A 16,885-nucleotide genomic window follows, 5' to 3' on the forward strand; every position below is an offset into this window, starting at 1 on the left:
TCCACGTGTAGAAAAGCCCTTGGTTTCATTGGCCCTGGCAGGGGGCTTGGCTTTCACAGCCGTGAGCAGATGGAAGAGTGCACGTGGACAGAGCAGGAGGGGGGCTTCATTCCCAAAGGCTCTCCGGCACCACTTCACTCTGCCAGCCAACTCAAGGCAAAACACCATTTCCACTTTAATCTTCACTAGTGCGCCAGACAGGAGCGCACCCAACATGTACAGCAGTGACAGCAGCATGATTCAGAGGCGGCTTCTCGGGCATCTCCTCGGAACTAGCGCAGGACTGCCGTGGCTAACACGTGGAATTGACAGGGGGTCGCTGGGAGCTGAAAAGGGCAGAAATTCCCAGACATGAGGGGAGGCGGGAGGGTTATTTTGTTTTTTATTTAAGCACAAAAGTGTGACTTGACATATACATTTTTACACAAAAAGATTAGAGGAAATACATCAGAAGGAGGGGACGTTAGTCTCATTTTTCCATCCTCGAGTACATTCCAAAGAGAGAGACTTGATCAGCTCAGGCAGAGCCGGTTGGCTCTTATGCTTGAAGGGTGGGATGGTTAAGGACGACCCAGTCACCTTTTCATATAACAACCGGAAAGCAGAGCTACAGTGGAAACCAACCCTCCCTGGGTCACAAAGGTATCAAGCACTTGGCTCCGCACAGTTTTTCCCCTGCCCTTCATCGTCCTCAGAGTCCACCAATCAGTGGATCGGGCCCATAATTGGGAGGGATGAGTTAGCTGTTGGGATTGGTTACCCAGATGAAACGCCACTGTAAGCAAATGCCATGGGTCCCAATTCCACAGCGTCTCTCTCTCTCTCTCATCCGCCCCAACTCCACACAATCCCTCTGCAGAAAGGGGAGAATTCTCTTGGCCTGGGTGCCAATGACAGACACAGAGCAGAACACCCATCTCAGGTTGCTGGAGGCTGGGTTTCTCCTCTCTAGACGGATGGAATAATTACTTGGAACACACTTCAGTCCAGGAGCTGTCAGAGGAATTATCAAGCCCTGAAGTGTTTGCTGCCTCTGAAAAGAGGCATCGAGGCGGAGTTGGGGCTTTCCACAGCCGATGCCCTCATCGAGAAGTAAGTTGCAAACACTCACACCATTATTTTCATGCTCTCTTTCCCAGAGTTCCTCTCTCTTGCCCAGTCCCTTTCAGCCTGCTGGTGGAAAAGTGACCCTCCCCATGCACTTTTTCCTACTAGACCAGAAGAGTGAAGATTCAAGACCCAACAAGAGAAGGAGGGGATAAAACTGATGAAGAGTGGGAACTTTTTTCACCGCAAAAGTAACAAATCTAAAGAAAAACAGTCTCATCCCCACTTCCATCCACTCGCAAGGACACCTCAAGGGTTATCCACTCAAGGTCAAACACAAGGAACTGTCACCAAAACAGACATGTGGATGCTCATCAAAACTCAGCCACACGCGGCCACCATGAAGCCAGACGTGTGATCTGAAGCGAGACAGAGTAGAGGGGAGGCACTCTCAGAAGAGCCATGCAGTCCAGATAAGGTGGCACATGCTTCCAGCAACAGCCCCGCGAGGGTTTTGCACAGATGCCGCTTTCAAAAAGGAACCAAGACTGGGGTCTCTCTCGAGAAAGGTACGAATCCCCCTGGAGAAAGTCCACGTTCCCCCCAGGAATCAAAAGCTCCGTGGGACGATCCTCACATGGGGAGAGCAAGCTGGGCAGGGAAGAGGAATGGCCAGCTGCAGGCAGACGTAGTGTTCAGAGCCCGGCACCGTACTCATCAGGGGCTGAGCAAGCTGCATGAAGTCTAGAGCATTTCCCCTCAGAGCTCGTTTGCTGGCTCCATCTCCTCCGCCGCTTCCTAATCCCATCCCCATCCCTGCAGGGTCCCCCATGATGCTGCTGGCCTCTCAAATGCTGCTACAGAGGAGCTGGTAAAGTCCAGAGATTATCCCCCCCAAGATTTAAGGCTATGGTGAAAGCTGCACTCCATTGATTAACCCTCCATGCGTCCCCAGGGAGCTACAGGAATCCGATTCCATGGTACAATCTTGGGGCGGACCCTCACCCCAAGGTGAGAAAAAACAGAAGCGGGAGGGCGTTTTGCACCACGGAGGGATGAGAAAGAGCAGTTTCCCACCAGCACCCTTTATGCCCTGTTAATCAGACCCCATGGCAGCCAGGCAGTAAGAGGTCAAGCATTAGCATCGCTGTTTCAAAGGGCAACTTCCTCCCTTGCTGACACCCACTTCCTGAAAGTAACAAAGTAAATCCGTCAGCACAAAGCCCCTTGGAAGAGCTACTAAAGAGCGAAGAGATTCCCTGGTCGATCCCTGTAGCACGGGCAAGCAGGAGAGGTAGTACAAGGAAGGTTGAACGTGTCCTGGACAAGGAGAGCTATATTTGATACAAGAATATTTCCCTTGCCCCCCACCCCAAAGCAGAGAAAGAACTGGGTTGCCAGAAATGCAGACGACCGGAAGCTAGAGACCCCTCTTCTTAGCGCCGCAGCCGGCATCACGGAGTTAGCATGGTGCCCGTGGAAAAGTGCATCTTAAGATCAGGTCGTGCTGGAAGGGGAAGGGAAGGGGCAAGGTATCCACGGAAAGCGTTAGTTTCCCCGGAAAGCGCCCTGTGCAGCTGAAGAAGCAGCCCCAGCGGCTGCGTTCTGGAAGTTCCTGTTGGTGAGGATCCCTTGGGAGAACTCTTCCTGAGCCCTCTGGAAACTGGCTCCTGTCCGGCGATAGAGAGAGTGCACCTGAGGAAAGAGACAATCGGTCAGCCCATGGACTCTCCAGCTTCCCCCAGCACCGAGAAAAGGATCCCCCAGGTTGGCAGCCTGGGAGCAAGCAAATCTTCTTCCTCCTAGCTAGCCACACAGGGGGAGAGGGGCTGTCAGCCAAGTCACATCCAGCAGGAGCAGTGGAAGATTTAGGAGGAGAGCCTCACTTCGTACAGGGAGCATCCAACTCAGCGGAGGATGACTAGTCAGGGACCTCCATGTCACTGACGGACGGTGGGTAAGCCTAACCCGCAAGCACTGTGGGTCACAGGAGGCTGGGTGTGATGGCACTTTGGGTCACAGGCACACAGCATCCCAGGAAGGAAGCAACTAAGGAATTCACTCCCTCCCCTCACCCCCATGATTCCCCAGGTATCAAATCTGTTGCCTTTGATATGTGGCTTAATTCCCCCAGGTACTGCAGGAGGAAGGCAGGTGGCGTGTCTGAAGCAATCTGGGACAGCAGCGGGGAGATGCGTTTCAGACAGCAGGTGCAGAGGGAGGGAAATGGTTCATGAGTGCAGGGGAGTTTTGGTAGAGGAACCCAAGAATGATGTCTCAGCCAGCCAGTGTCCCGTCTATTCCAGTGGTCCATCTCCAAAGCTGGCAAGGACCAGATGCTTCAAGACACTTCTTGATGGCTAATTATGGAAGAACGTGTCCAGAGCTTCTTCCTAACCTAACAAGTGGCGTATTTCCCAAAGCAGGAGTCACATCCCTTACATATGGTTTGCCAACTCTATTCTCATGATCCAGGCAAACGTTTGATCCTTTTAAAAAGTCTATCAGCTCTTGGGACCACGAACAGGTCAGATATGCACTGGATAAAAGTGAGACACGAGATTTGCGCTCTCTACCCCATTTGTTATTTAGTCTACCTCTACTGCATCCCTTCTTTAGACTAACCAGTCCCAATCTTTTAGAACACAAGAACCAAACTATCCCTCTTCCTTTGCTTTCTGTCTCTCTGCAAACATGACGATGTACATTTCCATCACAGCGTCTTGGGAGGGGCTTTGGACACAAATCCAGAAGGAGGAACAGGCCAACATGCTCTCCAAAGGCCCTTCACAAAGCTTGTTACTTTCATCCTTCCTTTGAAGCTCAGCTACTTACTAGGCACAAAACTCCTGAAGCAACTAAGAGTCTTTTTGGCAACTTTTTGGCAGTGACCTTGCCCTGAGGATACAAGATCTAACTGGGAGCTGCTCTTGCTGTAACTTACCTGCTTGAGGAGGATGAGCGAGAGGACAGCGCACAGCGTGAAGAAAGCAGCAACCACCATCATGATTATGGACACGGGCCAGCTTATGCGCGTCTCGTCCAGCGCTGCAATCCAGCCACTGTAAGGAAGAGGGCTCATCACACGACAGGTACCAGATACCCCACAGGGACAAGAGAGGAGATGACCCTGGGTTACTCGGTTTATCTGATGACAAGAGGGTTAAGGGACTACAGAGAGAACATGCAGCCAAGTTCAGGCCAGAGGAAACGTTCTTTACCGACTTCAGACTCGGGCAAGGAATTCCTCGACACATCCCAGATGCTGGATTAGCTTTAAAAATGATTTCCAAGTTCCCTTCTCGCAATGCACGACAGGTATGTCTGCCCAGCAATGGAAGCCTAAGGTTAGTGGGACTCAATTCAGCTGACCCACGGCAGAGATGCCTGGGCTTCTACACTGCATTTTAACCCTAGGATAAGGATTTTCTGACCCGGGCTCAAACCTAGGGCTCTGGCATCCACACTGCAGTGCACAGACCCCAGCTAAAGTAACCCTATCCCAGGGTACCCAGCTCCCATGCCCTAGGAAGGTGGTGCATTGTGGGAGAACTCTGCTGCCCAGGGAGGTTGCATAAATTGCCCAGGGAGGTTGTGGAATCCCCATCCGTGGAGATATTTAAGAGCAGGTTAGATAAATGTCTATCAGGGATGGTCTAGACAGTATTTGGTCCTGCCATGAGGGCAGGGGACTGGACTCGATGACTTCTCGAGGTCCTTTCCAGTCCTAGTATTCTAGGATTCTATGCCCACTTGTTTCCTATCTGTGGTGCTGCTACTGGCGGGACTCAGCCGCCCACGTGGCGCACGAGGACATCAACGGCATCTTTAGCTCCTCGGGTGCTGTCTCAGTCGTGTGAGGGCAGGGCGAGTAGCCTCTGTACTGAACTACATCTAGTCAGAACTGGGCTCGCCCGCTCTAGGCTCATAGGCAGGAAAATGCCCAGGACCCCCGTTCCGAGGATAATTAGGACATCTGGCTCAAGGCTGGCCAATGATCAAACGTTGCAGTCCTTAACTGTTACTGCTGCTCGGCGGTGGGTTCTGGGGCTGGCTGCTTTTTTCTCAGGTTTCAAGTTTGACATGAAAAGTCAAATAGGTTTCAAAGGAAAAACACCCCTCTCTGCAGCCAGGTGGGGAAGGGGAAAGTGCATTCCCAAGGCTTGGGGTGCCAAGTGTTCCAGCACCCCCGGGGATCCCTCACCCCTGCACTCCTGCAGAAAGGGATAAGGGATCCCTGGAGGGGCTAGCTCCCACTCACCACCCTCACAGTGCATGTAGCCCAGGTGCCTCTGTCCACACAGTCCAGGGGGTTCTAGGGGCCAAGGACCAAGCAGCTGCCCTGCAGGCAGGGGAAAAGCAGAGCTCCCGATGCAGCATGGCTGGGGGAGGAATGACCCTCAACATCCTGGCAGCTGGGAGCTGCCTCCCGCCTGTCAGCTTTGCTCCTCTGTATTCCCAAACTTGTGCTGTGTTTCTGGGTGATACCATAGGCAGACTGGGATCAGCACTGGGATCACGGGGCATCAGCTGTACAAAGGAAGTCCGTGTGGTATGGATGAATGCCAGCGCAGCCATGCCATGTGCTGTCAGCTTGTCTTTGGGACAAAGGAAGTACAGGTCACATGGCAAAAGAATATAAAAGGCATCTGCATCCCCTCCGTTTTGTCCTCATTCCTGCTTCTCACCTCTGGGGTGACTTTTTACAAACTGCAGCGCTGAACAAAGGTCTGAAAGACCCATCCAAGCTGCAGTGTTCCAGAGGGACTTTCAAGCCAGCCAACCCACCATTACTGCACAGAATTTGACATATGGACTTTGAAGTCTCTGTATGGATCTGATTGCTTTACCGTTTCACAACTCTCTTTCGTGTTCTTAAAATAAAGCTTTAGTTCTAGAAGCTCAAGGATTGGCCAGCACCACAGTATTTCAGGTAGATCCAGACCTATCCTGACCTGGGAATGTGTCTGGCCCTTTGGAGTCAGAAGGACATTTTGGATTTGTGAGCAGACTTTTTTACAGTTCTCACTGTGCTAGCGCGGGGTGCTGTGAGCCAGAAAACTGGAATGCAATGAAGTGGGTTGTGTGATTTCTTTTCTTAGCTTTTTGATAATCTGCATGGAGGATCAGAAGTGTCATTTGTTTCTGGTTGGGGAGTTTAACTTCATTGTTACCTACCAGTCTTGGGAGTAACTACTTTCCATTAGCAATATTAACGTGGGCTTATCGGTTAATCTTGTTGACTACACACACTCTCCCATGCCCTGCTGCCTTAAAAGCTGGCTCCCCACGAGCACCAGAGGAGAGCAAGGGGGCCAGGTGGGAGGCAATACGCAGAGAGCCAGCTTTCAAGCAAGTTGCCCATGCGTGCTGGCTCCGCAGACCTGTCTCTCCCACCCTGCTTCTGCCTCTATTAGGCTACATCTACACTACAAGTTTTCTCAGCAAAAAAATAGGCTAATGAGGGACTCATTTGCATGAGTCAATCTCATTTGCATATTTTCTGCCAATCTGTTTTTGCGCTGAGGTTTTTGTGCAAAAACAAGCAGTGCGAACATTTTTTTGTGCAAAAACCCTTTTCCACAAGATTGATAAGCCACCTTTTTTGGGGCATAAGGATCTTGCGGAAAAAGGGGGTTTTGCACAAAAAGAAAACGTTCACGCTGCTTGTTTTTGCGCAAAGACGGATTGGCAGAAAATATGCAAATGAGATCACAGTTCATGCAAATGAGTCCCTCATTAGCATATTTTTTGCCAAGAAAATTTGTAATGTAGACATAGCCTTAGAGGCAGCAGCATGGGTGAGGGACAGGAGAGGCTGCCACAGAGCAGCCTCCATCCCAGGGGTGGACAAATTTTTACTGGGGGCCGCTTCAGAAATTTTTGAAGTGACCCCAGTCTGCTCCAGAAGGGGCAGGGCTTCAGGAAGAAGGGGTGGGGCCAGGACACCTCCCTGCTTCCCCACCACAGACCATGACTGGTCTGGCGGTGGGGAAGCACAGTGAAGTCTTTGCCCTCCTGCAGGGGTTCCACCTACGCGCCCATTCCCCTGGTGGTGGGAGGAGACTTTGCCTGCTCCTCCTTCTGCCCCCAGGCCAATCAGGGCTTAGGGGCAGGGGAGTGCGCAAAGTCTCCTCCTGCCCTGCCAGGAGCATGTGGTGCTTCTAAGCGCCACATGCTCCTTGCATTGCGGGGGAAACTTCACGCACTCCCCCCTGCCCCCAGTCCCTGACTGACCTGGGGGCGGGGGAGCCACAGGGCCTCCATGGGCCACATCAACCTGCTTGGCGTGCTGGCCCCAGCTTGTGAAGGGCCTTTTGCCCACCCCTGCTCAGTCCCCCCATGGACAGAGGCTCCCTTCATCCTGTGCTGCTTCCTCTGTATCAGAGGCAGTAGCACAGGGTGGCAGGCAGTTGGTCTGCACAGGAAGCTGCTTTTTTAAACTGGCTCCCCTTGTGGATCAGCATGGGGTGGCAGGAAATGCAATGCCCCACCTCCGCAGACTATTGAATGGTTGTGTAACCGTTAAAATGTCACGCGGTTACACGACTATTAAATTACACGCTATCTAACATCCCTACACAGTTGTGCAGCCTGCCCTGCCTTTGGCATTTTCACTGAGGGTCGCCTAGGCCACCAGGTCACAGCAGACATAGCCTAAAATCAGACCCAATGTGGCGCACATCCCTGGAAACGGTGGCTAGCTGGAGAGGAATGGGGAAAAAGCAGCACGGACTTGGGAAAGGAGGAGAATCACCAGGCTACGGTGAAAGAACGGTAGAAAAATCCAACTCAGCGTTAACATTTTGGGACTTGAAGCCCCAAACGCAGCTGGGGCCCTTGCCTCCAGCAATTCAGCTCCACTCATGGTCAGAAGCAGCCTCTCTGACAACCGCACAGAGCACTGTGCTACCCCCGCCTGCCTCAAAATCCCTCCACAGGCAGTTGAAGAGCCCTACACAATTCTGGCTCTGCTCCCACACATGAATGAAAGCTCTGGGGGACATTCGTAAACACCCGTCTGAATAAAGCATTCTTGGAAACTTCCACTTGCCAGTTCACCAGCAGGGACAGAGCAAGTAAGTGAACTGTAGGGTTTGGCCGGTATTGTCCATGGGAGTTTTGCAAGGCTGGGGAAACATTTGTGAGGGGTGGAAGAAACACAGAAAATAGCATGAAGCAGCACAGGGTAAGGGCTGGAGAAAAAGCTCTTTAGCAGAAGCTAATTAGTGTGATTATTCCCTAGAGTTCTTTATGGCCATATCCCCGGTACAGTGCGAAGGGCAAGGACTACCAAGCTGCCTAGCTAGAATCCAGGCTTACGTATTTGGACAAAAGTCTTCCTCTCACCGTTGGAAAAGGACGTTTCATTTCAGGTGCTAAATACACTGCATCCTCTTTTGCCAAAGGAGGTGGAAAAGAGATTGGCGAGAAGGAAATATTTGGCTTCTTTTATTAGCTGTGTATTTTCTATTGTGTTGAACTAGCACTAAACACGGATCACGCTATTTAGCCAATGATGAAAAGACTGTCTGTGTGCGAGCGGCTTTCTCTACGATCAGTGTGTTCTCGGGAGCCAGAGCGCTCTCCCAAGCCAGACTAAAAATGGAGCTCCGACTGACTCAAAGGCAGCAGCAGGGTCAGAGAACCAGAGAGGGAGGGAATGCAAGGATGGTTTTACCCAGGAGTCCTCCTCCAGGCTGTGGGCAAAAATAGGCTGCAGTTTCACTGCCGCTGTCACCTGAAGGTGCCCCCACAGCCAAACTCCCAGCCCTGACCTTTTCACTATTCCTCACATGCATAACAGGAAGAGAAGCCCTTTTTTAAATTTGATCTCTCAATTTATATTGCTGCCAACATACTGTGAAAGTGCTGCTCTCATTTTACATGGGATCAGAATCCCTGCTCCTTCCATCTTTTCCCTCCAAGTGCAGAATAATTTATTTTATATGCACTGAGGCATGTGCGAACGTGCACGACCAATAGAAACACAAAACCTTGCTGTGGGCACTCTGCTAATGAGCTGAGTGGCAGCTGAATCTCTCCTGAGCGGCCGCAAAAGCACACAGCTTACAGGGAACACGATCAGAACTGCTGGCAGATAGATGTCGATACCCGTCTTTAGATGATTAACATGTACTGATCTACAGAACATTGAAGGCTACATGGGTTTTATGAGAGTACCCAGACAAGATCTACATTGGAGATGTGACCAAATAGGTATAGAAAGACACTTAGAGATAAGGGGTATGTCTAGACTACATGCCTCTGGTGACATAGGCATGTAGATTAGGCTACCCAGCATAGGGAAATGAAGCCGCGAGGTTTCACGAGGCATACCTGCGCCGGTCGACAAAGGCTTCCTTGTCAACCGCGGCGCGTTTAGACTGCCCCGATCTGCTGACAAACAGCTGATCATCAGCTGCTCGGCAGAGCACGGAAGCCATTTAAATTTAAATGAAGCCGCGATTATTTAAATCGCGGCTTCATTTCCCTATGCCGGGTAGCCTAATGTACATGCCTCTGTCACCAGAGGTATGTACTGTAGACATACCCAAGGAGAGCAGGAGATAGCACTGTGAGGAGTGGTTGGGAACTGTCAAGCAATAGCAGCAGAGGAGATACATGCCTTTGATGTGACTTGAACAGGACACGCAGAGGAGAAAAGCACCCAGCTGAACTCTGCAGAAGCTGCGCACCGAGAGAGAAATGGGAGAGGACAGACAGCTTTAAGAACAAAAGGCACGAAAACCTCTCTGGACAACCGGAGTCTTGCTGAGAAGGTGCCAGTTCAGAGCTGCATCGCCCACGCTGTGAGTCAGGCTTACCTGTCCCCCCAGCCAGGAATGCCAACTGCCTGGATGATGTAGATTGCAATTTGGCAGAAAAAGACGAAGAAGAACACAAAGAAGCTGAAGGAGCTGTCAGACCTGCAAGGGGAGAGAGGAGATGAGCAAAATCCAGGAATCTGGAGAGATGCACCATACAAATCACACAAGCATGTTGTAAACAAACAGGAAATAGTTGCAATGAAGCCTCCTCCAGCTGAAGAGGGCATGAGGAGTAGGGATGGAAGCCGTGCAGCAGGAGAATTAACAAACGCGGTGGCTGCAATATGCACTCACAGCGTGGCGGTAAAGCCCACTTCATTAATGTGCATCATACAATCAGACTGCGTTCCTGGGTGACAGACTGAGAATTTTCTGTGCATGAATAGCAACTAGGACCAAATAACTAGCTAGGATTTGGACACTGAGGTTGTGTTACTGTCTCGCTGACAGGCAATTTCCAAGTATTTTATGTGTCTATTGTATCTAACATGGCATGTCTAGTGAGGATCTTTCACTACATCCATCTCAGTAGGCTGTAGATTTTAAGGTGTGCAGGAGCCATTAAGATTATCCAGTTTAAGCTCATCACAAGACAATCTCGTCTACCACCCAAGCCTGTACCCCAAACACCCAGTCTGTAAGGAAGGTTTTAGCTAATGTACTGAAAACTTGGAACTCCCTCCCTCCCCAGGCAAACACACTATGATTGGATTAAACAGGCCATATCCCTGTCAAACTGAAAAATGGTACTTGCCTGAAAGCCTTGTAGATGGGGCGATACCAACAAAGAAAAGCACAAGGGGTGAACAAAATAAACCACAGGATTGAGAGACCGAAGTCTACTCCTCTTCCTGAGTGGACGGTGAACCATGCCAGGCAAGCCAGCAGGTTTAGAAGCAGGGTAACGGAGTGAACTGTTCAGGGTGGGAGAAAGAGAAACAGATTAGCAAACTCCCCAAGACACCACAAAGTGCTGAAGCACTGCTGCCCTCTCATGGAACACAGTGCACAACATCCTCTGCAGAAACTCGGGAGCAACTTCGGCAATTGCCATCTCTAGTGAGAGTGGCGTGGAAAGGCAGATCGGACTGTAAGAGGCCTTGTCTTCCCAGCCTAAAGTCTGAATTCTTAGGACATGGAAATGCCTGCTGGGACGTGATTATAACGTCCCACACAGGGTTACAACTTTAGCTGGAAAACAGAGGCTGCTACACACCAAGAGGGGAACAGAACTTGCGCTCCCTGACACAATATGGTTAAACACATCCACCATCCTTTCATCGCCGTCAATTTTATTATCCAGAAGGGACCAGTGTGATTATATAACAGTGAGCTGTAGCTCACGAAAGCTCATGCCCTAATCAATTTGTTAGTCTTTAAAGTGCCACCAGACTCCTTGTTTTTGCTGAATCAGACTAACATGGGTACCCCTGCAAAACAGAGCATAGAATTTCACCTAGGGTGTGTCTACACAGCAGGGCTTAACTCCAAATTAGCTATGCAAATTGAGCTAAGGCAATTGCATAGCTTATTTCAAATTTGGGAGCATCTACCCAGCACTTATTTTTAAATAGAGCACTCTTCCTCCGACTTCCCTTATTCCTCATACAATGAGGGTTACAGGAGTCTGAGTAAGAAGGCCTCCAGCTTGGCAGTATTTCAGCATTATTTCAAAATAACGCTAGTGATTTCGAAATAATGTTGCTGTGTAGATGTACCTCTAAACATTTCACCTGCATTGAGCCTAAAAACCTGGGGATGAATCCAAGTCTCTCTGAGATCAGTCTATAAAAATCAGAGAACCGGGAGTTTAGAGCTACAGTGATACTGACAGGATGTGCCCACGAAAGCTCATAATATTATCTACATTTTTTGTTCGTCTCTAAGGACTGCAGGACCATTCTTTCAGTTTTTTACTAACAGCTGAGCCCAGCATCAGTCGCTCTGATGGAAAAGTCAGCATTCGTTAGAAAGCCTTCTGAGAAAGGTTCCAATTTTGCCTTCTAGCCCAACACAGTTTCCCCAACTGTGCCCGTTATGGCTGGTTACTCACGCATCCACAAGTAATACAGCATCTTGCATATTCGCTGGTAATCAGCTGGGATGTCTGCAGAGAAGTCCTGATAGAAACACGGCTTGATTGGACACTTTCTGGGAAAGGGTGGCCAATTGTTCTGTCTCGCTGTAAAAGGAAAAGCAGAGATTCCCTCAACAGAATTCCCTGCTTCGACAGACTCACTTACGCATGATAGTTCACAAGCAGTCAGACTAGTAGTCAACATAAATATTAAGACTGGACCCTTAGAAGATGATGTAGCAACTAGGCCATGGCAAGAAATTTGATTTGAACAGTCTGTGCCTTGGAAGTGAACCTACATCAGGGGCTTCACTCCTGGACTACGTCTAAACTACATGGCTCCGTCAATGGAGCCAAGTAAAATAGTTTATTTGGCATAGTCAAAGAAGTGGGGATTTAAATAACCCCCGCTTCATTAAAAGTTGATCCAGCACAGCGCGGCAGTCTAGACGCGGCGCGGTGAGGCATTCCGGAGTGGTTGACAAAGGCTTCCTTTGTCGACCTCACCGCGTCTAGACTGCTGGATCAGCTGGTCGTCGGCACAGCGTGGCGGCCATTTTTATTTTAATGAAGTGGGGATTATTTAAATCCCCGTTTCTTTGACTATGCTGAATAAACTGACACACAACACACCAAATAGACACACAACACACCAATTCCACAGGGAGGCAGGGAAGCACACCACGTGCATGCTCCCTCTTCCTATCCACGGGGAGGGGAGCAAGCAGGCACACAGAACGGCCTCAGCCCCGGGGAAGGGGGCGGAGGGTATCTGGCATGGCCCCAGCCCTCCTGGAGGAGGGTGCATTGCACGGCCCAGCCCAGCCTCTCCAGCTCCAGAGGAAGGATGAGGGCATACTGTGTGGTCCAGCCCAGCCTCTCCAGCCCCAGAGCACTGGGGGAGGAGGAGGGCGTGCCGCGGCCCCACCATGGAGCACCGGGAGGGCAGGCACTGGGGGCAGCAACACTCCATCCCCAGAATGCCTGCTGTAAGCATTCTGGGGGCAGAGTGTGGGCAGGGTTATGCCTGGCGGTTTGGGAAGGCAAAGCCTTCCCCTGCCTAATATACCGAGCCCTGGTCATGGGCATCCGACACTCTATGTAATCTACTCACCCGTGGCAAGTAGATTACAACCCGGAAGAGCCGGGTTCAGGTGATCTGCACGTGCACAGAATGATTTGCGCACGCGCAGATTGCTGGACAGTGCGGCTGGCGAGCGGGGCTTGCTGCGGCTTGGCGAGCCCTGCCCATGACTGTCCTCATTCAGTGTGCAGCTGTCACATTATCTATCTACACAACACTCCTGTGAAGAAAGGTGGTGACACTATTTCCACTGTACAGTTTGGAAAATGAGGCAGAGATCATAAGGCCAAAGTTGTTAAAAGTGTCCAATAATTTAGAGTGCCTAAGTGAGACATCTGGAGGCTGACTTCCAGAGCACGTAGTACTATATAGCTCTTTATGTTAGAGCCCAGGGAATAACTGATGTTTCGGTTCAGTGTCTGAACAAAAAAAAATTAAAAAAAAAAGTTTCTCACCAAAACTGAATTTGTTTTTTCTTGATACAGGAGAAAAAACACGATTTTGATTTGTTTCAGAGTGGGTTTTTTTTTTAAAGTTTTTTGGGGTGTGTGTCAAACTATTTGCCGAATTTGCAACTCATTTTGGTGCTTTCCAAAAATACATATGTGATGGATGGAAGGAGAACTTCCCTTTTCTAGCTATCCCAGCCATTCAGTTAACTAAGTTTCCTGTAATGGGTTAAACCCAGAAACAGTGGGGAATCCTGGAAGTGTTGGCAGGGAGAGCCAATGGGAAGACAGTGAGATATCTGAATTGAAAGAACAGGTTCTGCCTGCTTCAGTCTTTGGTGTGAGTTCAGAGCAAGAGCTGGGGGAGAGATGAAGTAAGCCTTGGGAACAAGGCATGGAATTTTCAGCAATATCCATGTCTAGAAAGGACTGAACCTTGGAACAAGAGATGTGAATAAAACAGGGAGGCTGCGTCTAGACTGGCAAGTTTTTCCGCAAAAGCAGCTGCTTTTGCAGAAAAACTTGCCAGCTGTCTACACTGGCCACTTGAATTTCCGCAAGAACACTGACTTCCTACTGTCTGAAATCAGCGCTTCTTGCGGAAATACTATGCTGCTCCTGTTCAGGCAAAAGTCCTTTTGCCCAAAGCTTTTGTGCAAAAGGGCCAGTGTAGACAGCTCAGTTTTGTTTTGCACAAAAAAGCCCCAATGGCAAAAATGGCGATCGGGGCTTTTTTGTGGAAAAGTGCATCTAGATTGGTACGGACGCTTTTCCGCAAAAAGTGCTTTTGCGGAAAAAAGTGTCTGTGCCAATCTAGATGCTCTTTTCTGCAAATGCTTTTAACGGAAAACTTTTCCATTAAAAGCATTTGCGGAAAATCATGCCAGTCTAGACGTAGCCGGAATGTTTAGTTAGTTGTGATCAGTCTGTTTTTTAGTTGGGGGTTTGGTAAAACTCCTCTGTGCTGAGTCCACGTGCCCCACCCATGCACTGAAACTGAATCCCAGGGAAGCAATTCTCTGTGCTTTCATCTTTTTGTAGTTGCTCTGTAACACCTAACAACTAAGTGTACTTCACCAATTATACCTTCTTTGTTTTATTAATAAAATCACCTTTTTAAGACTATGATCTGATTCAAGCGTCCTAGAAGGCAGATGGTTCTACATGAGACCAAAAGGTCTGCTATTAAGAAATTGCAGTTTGTTGTCAAGCTCCCCGCTGAGGAAGGGTCAAAGACATTCCCAAGTGCATCTTCCTGGGCTCACAAAGGGGTTTTGCATTTTGGTGGTATGTTGCCACAGCCCAAAGTCAGGGAATCTGTGACCTTGGTGAGTTTTTTTTAAAAGCAGAAACTTTAGTGGCAGGATATTTGAAGGTCTCTTGCAGGCCCCCGCCTTCTCCAACTGATGTGCCAGAGTAAGGAACAGCCTTGACAGTATGTTTCAAGGAATTTACAACTCACTGCAAAAATTTCACCCAGCTCTACAGCTGAAAAAAAAAAAAAAACACACATTATGAGCCATCAGTAGGCTTCAGACCTTTAGATCTACAGAACAGGCCTCTACCATTTGAGTTAACCATGTAAATGGAAGTAGTAGCAGTAGGCTGTTATCCTCCATGTGGCCCAGCTAACGGAAGGGAATGAGACATTTTGCCAGTGAATTCTGCAGTGATTCGCTGGCAGCAAAGGAACAAAAATTCCTCAGTGTATAGTCTAATGGTTACAGATCCTTTAGTCCCTGTGCTCTCTGGCTGCCTTCCTCCTGTGTTGCCTTTCTCCCCTTGGCTACAGCATGTTCAGTACAGACAACATCTTCCAAAAATTTTGCTGCTGCTATCTAATTAACAAGGCTCTCCTGAACTTGTGCCCACTGGTTTTCAGAGGTTCAAAATTGGCCCAATTTTAGTGAATTTTAAGGGGATTGACACCAGAGCAATAGAGCTTCATAACAAGACAGTTGCAAGACTATTTTAAAATGGGTAAAACAAAGATTTTTTTTTTCCCCCACCAAACCTCATTCTGAGAAATCATTGAATCATTATAACTAAAACTTTCCAAACAAGTTCAGCCCTGAGGCACACACCCAGTATGGATAATTTCATCCTGAACAGTTAAGAACCCGCAAAAGCTGTAAGCAACCAAAAACAGGGTATTATAATGTAAAGTAGTGGTCCCCAACGCGGTGCCCGTGGGCGCCATGGTGCCCGCCGGGGCATTTGTGTGTGCCTGCCGACAACCTGGGCCAGCCCCACCCCCTGTGCGCGGCGCACGGGAGGCGCCGGCCCCAGGAGCGCGACATGCACCAGCGCCTGGTGCACGGCGCTCGGGCGGCCCCAGCCTCGGGGCACATGCGGGCGCGCGGCGCCGGTGCCGGCTCCAGGCGTGCGGCAGCGCCGGCCCTGGGCCCACGGCACAAGGCGCTCGGGCGGCCCCGGCCCTGGGGCACATGCCAGCGCCGGGTGCAAGGGCATCCCCGCCTCCGGTGTACCCCCGGGCGCCCGGCGCATGAGTGACCCTGCCCCTGGGATCCTCTATAGGTTGGGGACCACTGATGTAAAGCGTCTGGCAATCCTAACTGTAGATGGCATCACAAACTCCACCTACAATAAAAAGGCAACTTACAGGTGAGTACATGTATGAGACAAATGGGTAAGAGGTGCCACATGGTCTAACAGACTGAGATAAGTCTCCACCCTCGACTACAGGAAAAATGAAGCACAAAGGCCATTTGGATCAAGGTCTTACAGACTTGGTCTCCTGGATCTCAGCCTAAGGTTTCTGTCACTCTCCCCCCGCACCTCATGGGATGCCTTGGAATTACATTAAATGGTGTAAGTCCCCATTGCTGTGATATTTAGACATTTCTCATGCAGACTCAGCTCCAGCACAAGGTAAAGAGGTCTGACACCCTACAGAATGCACACAGTGGGGAATTCATGTACGTTGGGGCTTTGACAAGTGACACACACAAGCATGGCTACTTAGAGAAAAAACCACTACTCACGGTTAAAAGCTGCTGCATTATTCTGCAACTCCCGCTCCTTCCTCTCCAGCTCCGCTGCTTTCCTCTCCAGCTCCTCCTGCTGCTGAAGGAGTCCAGCCTGGGCAGCTGAAGCTACAGCCTAGATGGAGAGTGACCGAAAAACTGGAGTCAAAAAGCCATTCAAGCAGGAAGAGGGTCCCTTCCCAAGGGAAGCGGGGGATGTGCACGCATTCAGAAGGCTAAGGACATGTCAAAAGCAGGACATTCATGGTTGGTCTGAGACATCCTTCAGCTTTCTGCCTGCCTCGGGGTAGTAACAGAACTCTACAGAAGCTGCCAGCAGCTGCCATTGTATTGCCCGTCTCTTCCCTGAGGGGGACCATTCCAGAAAATTCCCACTCTGGCATATTTGT

General features: G+C 49.9%; 1 protein-coding gene across 2 annotated transcripts in view; it reads right to left on the reverse strand.

The window, feature by feature from the left end:
* Positions 1-368: 368 nt before the first annotated feature.
* Positions 369-16,885, reverse strand: part of SCAMP2 (secretory carrier membrane protein 2) — a 29,892-nt gene continuing 13,375 nt past the window's right edge. For both annotated transcript variants that reach the window (XM_075897416.2, XM_089781961.1), the window contains 6 exons: positions 16,494-16,611; positions 11,932-12,060; positions 10,633-10,792; positions 9,876-9,977; positions 3,992-4,109; positions 369-2,742 (listed from right to left, as the gene is read on the reverse strand). In XM_075897416.2, the coding sequence (XP_075753531.1) occupies positions 2,596-2,742; positions 3,992-4,109; positions 9,876-9,977; positions 10,633-10,792; positions 11,932-12,060; positions 16,494-16,611 (774 nt within the window). In that variant the 3' untranslated portion in view covers positions 369-2,595. The remainder of the gene's footprint in view (positions 2,743-3,991; positions 4,110-9,875; positions 9,978-10,632; positions 10,793-11,931; positions 12,061-16,493; positions 16,612-16,885) is intronic.

Source organism: Pelodiscus sinensis, chromosome 14, assembly GCF_052426305.1.
Source record: "Pelodiscus sinensis isolate ZL-2025 chromosome 14, ASM5242630v1, whole genome shotgun sequence".
Lineage (NCBI taxonomy): Eukaryota > Metazoa > Chordata > Testudines > Trionychidae > Pelodiscus > Pelodiscus sinensis.